Raw genomic sequence first — 8844 nt, forward strand, 5'->3', positions numbered from 1 at the left:
TACAACTAAACACCAAGACAATAGACGGACTGTAAGTCGTGAATTTATACTTTGCCATATGAGGGGCATCGGCAGTCGAGGACGGCTGACATATCAGTCCGGAAATATGGCCGGAATTTAGCAGAGCTCATACCGATGGCTCCATGCCGGTAACAGACGACCTCTCGATCCGACATTTTGATGCGGGGATCTGTTGCGTCTGTGACGTATTGGATGGTCGTGCGGCGCGTTCCCTGCGTCAATAAATGCACACCAAACCCGCCTGTAACCAATCTTTGCCGGTCATAACGACAGGTTACACCGGTGATACAGCATCTGGCTCAAGCCCGTGGTCATCTTCGCTAAAGCATCCGGTCGGCTTTGAGGAGGGACCGGCACGATCGGCATGGCCCGCGTTGGGGTTTACGGAGGGGCAGGCCGGAGTTTGCGGGGCTAACTCCGGACCGGGTGTCACCACTCGGCCGTGGATACATAAGTGAAGACACAGTCAATAGGTACACAACAATGGAGAGACTCGTAGGTGGCTACCTTATGACAAATCTAAATAAGAAGAGAAGAAAACAAACTCAATGGCCGCATAGATTCCACTGCTCACGATCTGCAGCTTCACCTCTTAGCAGACTTGAGCTGCTTCACCAGCTTGTTCATGTGGATGATCGCCTGCCTGGCCCCGTCCCAAGTCTTCCTCTTCCCCGTCTCAAAGTACCTAAACGCATGCGCCGTCTCGACGCCATGGTTGATAAGGTACACCATATAAGGGTCCTTGAACCACGTCACCCAGCCGCGCCATCCCCAGCCCAGGTTCTCCATGCCAGTGCCAGCAGCTTGATGTAAGAACCCCTGGAACTCCCACTGTTTAACAGCACCAGGCTCAGATCTATTCTCCTGGTGCCAACGGCCGGCAACCCACTCTTGATGGCGGTCAATGGCGCGCTCCATCTTCGGTCTGGAGGGGATCATGTCTGCGCTGACGCCGCGCCAGATGTTGCTGATGGCCATGGAGGTAACGTCTGAAAACGAGAAACCGTTATTCTTGCCGTACGTCGAGTACGCCAGGATCGCTATGCTATCTGCATGCGCCGGCGGGAAGAGGTTCATATAGAGCCTGGCGATGGACTCGCCTCCGTACGGATGGCCGGCCGCGTCCGCCTTGGGCTTGCTCGTCTCCACGAAGGGAACGAGACTGAAATCTGCAGTGTAGCCGGTACAGCAAACAACAGAGTCGACGTCGTCTAGAACGGTCCCATCCGTGAACTCAATCTTCTTGCCGCCGAGGAACCTCTTGATACCGTATAGTGACGACACCTTGCCCTCGCGCAGAAGCTCCAAGGTCGTATCCATGCATCCGGCGAGATGCAGGCTGAGCGGGGCAACGTTTTCGAGAAGCCGCCATGCGGGGTCGATCTTGCCATGCTGTCGCATCAAGAGGCCCGTGGCGAGCTTGACGAGCTTGTTGACCTGGTTGGGGAAGTTTCTCTGCAGAAAGTAGGACATCTGTCGTCGAGCGCGGTTGATGAGAAGGTCGGTGGGGAGGCCGTTGCGCCAGCGACCTATGATCATTGCGCCGTTCCGGTGCGACACGAAGGTCTCTCTGGCTTGGTCGACCAAGATGGTGAGAAGGTCGCTCATCGTGGCGCTGAGACCGACGAGGACAACCTTTTGGCCCTTGTAGTTTTCCGGGCTGGTGTTGCATTGGTGAGCAGTGAGCGAACAGGAGACGGAATGCTGATACCTACTTTCGAAACTGTTGTGAATGAATGAGTTGACCTTGGTACAGCTCTTGACCTTCAAAGATTGGCATCCTGGGTTGCGTCTGATAGCCATGGCAGAGGACGACCTTGTCAAACTCTTTCACCTCCTGGCTGCCTGATCTGACCATCTCGACTTTCCATTTGGTGCCATCGCCATTTCGAACGACCTGCTTCACAGTGCTGTTGAAAACAATGTGTTTGTACAGGCCAAAGTTCTCGGCATAAGATTCCATGTACTCTTCGAAATCGCCTTGGCTCAAGAATGGCCCATACTCTTTTAGGATGTCAGCCACCGGAAGTATGACATGTCTCGAAAAAGACACTCATGCACTTACTATCTGGCATCGGGAAATCCGTGAACCCGCAGGTGTATTTGCTGATGATGGCATTTGTAGCTAGAACGATTAGGATATCCAGCAACGGAAACGTTGAGGATCGTTTGAGGGATCTCACAAGGTAGCGCAGTGGTCATGCTCTTGTCGTCGGTATAGGACCAAAGACCGCCAACTCGACTTCGCCTTTCAAACAACGTAGCATCGAATCCGTCTTCCCGGAGAGTCTTGAGCATCGACAGGCCAGTGGACCCTTGATTATCGCATCAGTAAGATAGATTAGCAGGCTCATGTCCCATTGTCTACACGCCACGTACCTGCTCCGATCACAGCTACAGTTGTTGCATTGTCTTTGTCCATTTTGTTCGTGGAGCCGATGCAACCGACCAGACGATGACCCTCAAGATTGTTGAGATGGGATGAACGCCCGTGAGAGCGCGATATACTTCAATACTTTCGACGGTGAGAGAAGGAGATGGGGTCTTTGTGAAGCAGGTCGCTGGTAATAAGATTTGAGACGGATGAGATGACGATGGCGCGTCGAATTTTCCGTCAGCACTAGCCAAGCCACCACCTCCAAAGAAATGGACAGGAGTTCTGATCCCCGTCCTGCTCTGCAATCCTCCCTAGAGTTCCGCTAACCAGAAAACTTCCCCAAGAACTCGAAGACACCAATCAGGTTCCGACATGCGTCCCATGTAAGAAGGCTTCCTTCGCCTCAATCCTTCAGCAAGCTGCCAATGAGACGGGAAAACCAATGATCATCCACTCTCCTTCTAGAACTTTTGTCGATTGTCACCTGGACTCGATAATGAATAAAAGTAGTCTACCTTTCCGACTCTTGAGACGTAAGTCCGGCGTGAATTGAATGAGATCAAATACCCTCATCCTGGTCTACCTATTCTTCAGTCTCAGGCGACATGCTGTCACGCTTCAATAAATAGAATCGACAAGCTCAACGCGGCATCGAATCATGATGTTGACGATAAGTTCTACGCACCATGAACAGCCGTGGGGTTGCCGTGCCGTCTGAGTGGCCAACACAAACCACTACAAGCGCGGTATTACCTGATCTGTCAAGAACTTGAGCAGCAGCGTAATCCCATTGAAGGCTCTCGTGGTTTCTCTCTCACCGGCCCGGTATCTGAGGGTTAATTGAGACTGACTTTCATTGAAGGACTAGCGTTATGCATTCTCATCCAGTATAATCCTTCATGGCATCACCGATAGCCAACAGCTCTTCCCCTTCCTTCAAAAGCTTGCCTCCTCTCAAATCTTTATTCGTCGCCTGAATCAAAACGCGACGGTAGCTCGTCAGCGCGGGCGTTCCGCTATCCGTAACCTCCAAGATGAGATGCAGCACCTGGCCCTTGGCCACCGGCTGCCGACTGATGAGCTCCATGCAAGACTTCTCGGGCTCCGGCACCGTGACCCTAATCTTCTTGCCCTCCGAATCCAGCCTCTCGATACCAAGTTCCGAGACTTCAAAGTGGACCAGCCATTGTGAAGCGCTCGGCTCGCGGTACTGCCACCACTTGAACGTCAACGCATCCCCATCGGGATCGTACGTCCCTGAGGCGTCCAGCTCGATTGTTGAATCGGCTTCAGCCTCGAAGTACAGCGGCTCGAGGCCCTGGGAACCGTTGACTACGATGATGGGGTGGTGGTTTGTTGAAGCGACGTCGGGGTTTAGCGACCACTGCATGCGCGCTGCGAAATCGTTTTGGAACGTGTCGCGCCATCTCCAGATGGTGGCTTGATTGGAGCGGTATGACTTGCCGTCTACGCCGACGACCGTGTCGGACATGTCGCTGTAATGCTTGCCCTGCTGTCCGGCGTCGCTGGCGTCAGTGAGCGCGTAACGACCTCCCCATGAGCCGTAGTCTGGATGCTCTCGATCACCAAGGCCATTTTGGATAAGGTAGAGGAAAGTCGGGGTATCGCCCTCCGGGATGAAGAGGAAGTCGGGGTACGCGGAGCCTAGCGGGCCGATCTGAATGTTCTCCTTGATCCATTGCTTTGAGACCTTGGAAAAGTCCGGGCCGCCCTGGTCGAAACCGTAGTATTTGTCTCCAGAGATACCCGTCCACGCTGCAAGTCCGTATTGGTTCCAACCGTGGATGGAGGAGATGTAGAAAATGTCGGGGAACTGGGTGCGGATCCAGGCTGAGGTGTCGTCTTGGTCGGAAATTGTGTAGACTCTCAGCTTCGAACGCAACTTGGCTGCGTCTTCGGGGGAGTATTTGTCGCGAATGGTGAGGAGGACTTGGGCCAGGACATTGGTGCCGCCCCAGACGAGGACCCAAAGGGGATCTTGTGAGGGGGCCTCAATTCTCTCGAGGAGTAGCTGGGCGCCGTCGGTCAATGGCTTGTCTGCACCTACACCGGCGAACCCATACACCTGTAGGATTGAATGTTAGAGTATTTGATCTTTAAGCGACAACTGCCATCCTTCAATTACGTACCGGTGGTCCGGATTTGACCAACGCCCGTAGGCTGTCGGCTGAGGGATAAGGGTAGTCTGGATGCGTATGTTTGTTGAGGTTATCCACGGCGCCGGCGTAGGCGTCGAGGATCTTGTGAATGTCTTGCGGGCAGACTTTGTTCTTCATCCATGTTGATGAGACGGCGACGAGGCCCTCGGTCTGGAATTGGTTGGAGTAGAGGAGGTAACGGACGAGCGACTCGGCGTCGTCGGGCTCGTTTGAGATGTCTGTGAGGACAAACACTCTCGGCTTATTCGGGAATGTCTGTAGTCTGTTGAGTTGCGCCATGGCGGTGATATCGCAGATTACTGGTGTGTGGTCGTGACGTGATGAGTGCAAGGGAACAAGAATGAGACGCAAGCTCGCAATGCAAGGGTTTCGGGTCCGGGGGTTTGAAGTTGAACTTGGCACGATCACTTTGAAAGAAAGCTGCCCACTCCCTTATGACGAGCTGTTCAGCGCGATGCTCTCACGATGGCCTCGGTGCTTAAGATTTCCTTATTGGGAATGTCGACAGAATCACCTTTCTCTCACACACACACACACACACTCTCTCTCTCTCTCTCTCACACACACACACACACACACACACTTGCACTTCGCTGTAAACCTGACCCGAACATCGCGTGGTACTCCATACAGCTGAATACCGTCTCGGCCTCTTTCCGGCTCTCCTCATTATTCAACAGGGTGGTAACCCCGCAATCCGACCAGCTTCTGGGGCTTGAGCTTGGCCGGTTTGGGGGCTGTCAAGCGCCCACACGAGTCGGGTGGGGACGGCATCTCCATTCTCCAAGTCAATTTACCAAGTCCGCGGTCTGGGGTTGCGTCATTGCCAGATGTTTGGAGACCAGAACATGAAAGTCTTGGAAATGGTATCACGGCGAGAGCTGCAAAGGCGCATTGAGTAGTAACCATGAAAGCCTTGACCGAAGGTCGGCGGAGAGAGAAAAAGTTGCGTTGCCACGCTCGAAGAGAATGAAATAAAATCAACCATTGGCTTCGGGGAGGATTCCGAGCCATGCTTGATCAACTTTTGATCACCTCCCAGCATCATTTAGATTCGATCAATGCTTAACTTAGAAACAAGTCCACATAGAAATAAGGCAACCACCGAGATATCAAATTAGGAAGTGTCAACCACCGTCTGCCTCTCCTCTAGAGATTCCAGACCGCGTCATGTCAACGCGGACCAACATCGGACAATGTCGGACAGCAACCCCCGTACGTTCTAAGAGCGTTCTAAGTGTCGGGGCCGCGAACAGTAGCGGCTCGCCGGCGTGCCAAACTTCTTTGGTAGAATCGGGCGACCACCAGCGACGCGCCTCCACCGTTCGACACACCAAAACACCGCTAAATGGTGCCGCGTGCCGGGAATAGCCGGGGTTCTGTCTCGGGAGAAAGGCACGGGACAAGAGAATTTTCCTCAGGCGGAGAATTTCACTATTGAGACTGCTGCGATGCCATCACCCATCTACGAAGACATGTGTTGATACGATACAGATAATTCAGTTTTCATTTTCAACTCTAGTAACAATAGCGTTTACAGGCGGTTTCAGTACTGCTGTGTCTTTCCACATACAGTCATCGAGCCTCCCGAGATTTGGCCGCTTCGGATTAGTTCACCATAGGCATACAAGACTACGTATAACAAATGAGTCTATTCGCACTTCAAGACAACGACTGATGCCGCCTCCTGGATAAGAGTATCTCCGCTTCTTCCCCTGATTTTCAGAAACCATGAAGACTATTCCTCGCGTGGGGTTCGTCGCCGGCAAGCACTCCTAGATGGGGAAACCCCAGGCACTACACCGGACAAACGGTGGGTATTGGCGTGACGGCGTCTTGGTCTCCTGACTCGCCTCGGCCAGTCTCCAACCAGTCTCCATCTTCCCACATAGAGTCGGGGCCCCGCAGGTATCCCCAGACGATGCTGGCAACACCCCGGATCCACCGTCGTGTCATTCCCCCGAGGTTCCAGATTTCTGGTGTGGTCGTTTCCATGATGTCGGCGTGGGACCATTCGGGTTCGTGCGCCCATTCGTACTTACGAGTCTAGTCTCAACCCATTGTGTCTGTTGCGGCTTTGCCTTATAAAGACTCGCTAGAGCCCGTGATGGTTGCAATTTCTAGCCTTGTCCTGCATCTTGGCGTTACCTTAGACTTCAGCCTCTTTTAGCCTGAATCCGAATCGATTCTTAGTCGTTTGACTTTTCTCCTTTTGGGGTTATTTCGTTTTAGGTCTGTCTTTTAACCGCACGTAAGAAAGCCAGTCACGATGGTCGACGCTGAGAAGAAGGACAATGCCGACCACCTCGAGCATCCCGGCGAAGGTCAGGCCCAACTTGCCAACCTTGGAAACCAAGAGGAGCACGAGCTCGGGAAGTTTGAGTCTTTGAAGAAGTACCCGAAAGCGTCCTTCTGGTGCATCTACGCCGTGTGGTGCGTCCTGGTTCTGGCGTTTGAGAATCAGGCAGGCGGCAGCATCTTGAGTATTCCAGAATTCCGAAAGGACTTTGGTCACGAGTTTGAAGGTTCCTATGTCTTGGATACGAAATGGCAGTCCGCTTTCAATGGCGCACCAATCGCTTCGTAAGTAATGCCGGCGCCGTGTTCCTTACCATACTACACGATCTAGACATGTGCTAACCATGTTTACTTCAAACAGAGCCGTTGTGGGTGCGTTAGGTAGCGGTCCTCTCGCAGACATCTTTGGGCGAAAGAAGGTCATTGGCCTCGCGTTGGCATTCTCCATTACCGGTATCACTCTCGAATTCGTCGCAACCACAAATGAACTCTTCTTCGGCGGCAAGTTCATCAATGGTTTTGCTATCGGTGCTCTATCAACCGTGGCTGTCACATATATCGGAGAAGTAAGACTCCAAAGCCAAAATTCCGGCGCGTAACATGACCAGATTGGGTACTAATTTGAGCCTCATCAGATCACTCCCCTCGCCCTCCGCGGTCTCTTCACCTGCCTCTCAGCCCTATCATACACACTCGGACCCCTGGTCGTTGCAGTCATCGTCAACGAGACCGGTACTATGAACAGCCGTTGGGCGTACCGTGCTGTCTTCTGTGCCCAGTATGGCTTTGCTGCCATCGCCGCCATCTTTTTGCCCTTCATGCCCGAGAGCCCTTGGTACCTGGCTATGAAGGAGAAGGATGAACAGGCACTCAAGAGTCTGAGCAAGCTAGGACATTCTGGGGATGAAGGCCGTGTCAGGCTGGCTGTCATTCACCAGACACTGGAACAGGTTAGCAAGGAAACCGCAGGCGCCAGCTACCTTGAGTGTTTCCGCAAGTCGAACTTGAGACGTACCATTATCAGCATCTCGCCTCTTTGCATCCAGTCCCTGTCGGGAATCACCTTTGCTGCCTCTTACTTCACGTTAGTCTACCGTCACTACCCCCAGCCTCCAACCTTTGTACTTTGACTGACAGTTTCCAGGTATTACATGCAGCTGGCTGGTTATAGCACCGCCGACAGCTTCAAGCTCCAAATCGTCCAGCAAATCTGCTCTCTCATTGGAAACGTCATGTCATGGTACTTGGTTGACAAGGTTGGACGCCGCCCTTTGACCGTGTACGGGCTCGCATTCTTGACTGTGATCCTCCTCATCACCGGTGGTCTAGCCCTTCCTGGAACACTCTCCTTCAACAGGGGCACTGTCGCACTTTTGATGATGTACTGCTGGTGGTACAACGTCACGATCGGCGCGACCGCGTACACGATCCTCGCCGAGGTCTCAACTTCGAGACTTCGCATCAAGACCATCGCCCTCGGTCTTGCTTTGCAGAACGCGCTCACGACCATGTGGAACTTTGTCCTGCCGTACCTGTTCAACCCTGACCAGCTGAACCTTGGCGCCAAGTTGGCGTTCATCTTTGGCGGCTTGGCTGTCATTTCGTTGGTGCACTTGTGGTACAACTTGCCCGAGACAGCGGGAAGAACGTACGAGGAGTTGGATGAGATGTTTATGAAAAAGATCCCGGCTCGCAAGTTTAAGGACTACACTACCGAGGTTACTGTAAGTCAACATACCCACTTCCTGGCACCCCCCTGTTTCTGGCACCACAAAAACGATGGGATCACAACCCAACCTCCTCATTACTATTAACTATTGATCCTCAACCACACCCACTACAATACAGCTGCCAGCCTCACTAGGGCATTCAGAGTCGCTGGATTCAGCCGTGATAACCTCCTTTTCACCCGCTTCGATTTGAGCCCGATGGATATCCCTGATGTTCGCGAACTTCGTATTGGGATCG

General features: G+C 53.0%; 3 protein-coding genes across 3 annotated transcripts; 1 reads left to right on the forward strand and 2 right to left on the reverse strand.

Moving 5' to 3' along the window:
* Window positions 1-606: 606 nt before the first annotated feature.
* On the reverse strand, window positions 607-2443 carry CTAM01_15611 (dimethylaniline monooxygenase 2; the record flags this gene model as incomplete). The annotated part of the gene is made up of 5 exons (XM_060531607.1): window positions 607-1681; window positions 1737-2025; window positions 2087-2146; window positions 2205-2336; window positions 2401-2443. 5 exons carry the CDS (start codon window positions 2441-2443, stop codon window positions 607-609), a joined length of 1599 nt encoding a protein of 532 aa, XP_060373833.1.
* Window positions 2444-3278: 835 nt separating this feature from the next.
* CTAM01_15612 (cellulose-binding protein) lies at window positions 3279-4857 on the reverse strand (the record flags this gene model as incomplete). Its single annotated transcript, XM_060531608.1, has 2 exons — window positions 3279-4484; window positions 4549-4857. The coding sequence occupies 2 exons, from the start codon at window positions 4855-4857 to the stop codon at window positions 3279-3281; spliced, it is 1515 nt and encodes a 504-aa protein (XP_060373834.1).
* A 1990-nt stretch (window positions 4858-6847) lies between these two features.
* CTAM01_15613 (MFS hexose transporter) lies at window positions 6848-8799 on the forward strand (the record flags this gene model as incomplete). The annotated part of the gene is made up of 5 exons (XM_060531609.1): window positions 6848-7161; window positions 7238-7442; window positions 7512-7960; window positions 8021-8600; window positions 8725-8799. 5 exons carry the CDS (start codon window positions 6848-6850, stop codon window positions 8797-8799), a joined length of 1623 nt encoding a protein of 540 aa, XP_060373835.1.
* Between the last annotated feature and the right edge of the window lie 45 nt (window positions 8800-8844).

This window comes from Colletotrichum tamarilloi, assembly GCF_030869305.1.
Source record: "Colletotrichum tamarilloi strain Tom-12 chromosome Unknown Scaffold_169.1, whole genome shotgun sequence".
Classification (NCBI taxonomy): domain Eukaryota; kingdom Fungi; phylum Ascomycota; class Sordariomycetes; order Glomerellales; family Glomerellaceae; genus Colletotrichum; species Colletotrichum tamarilloi.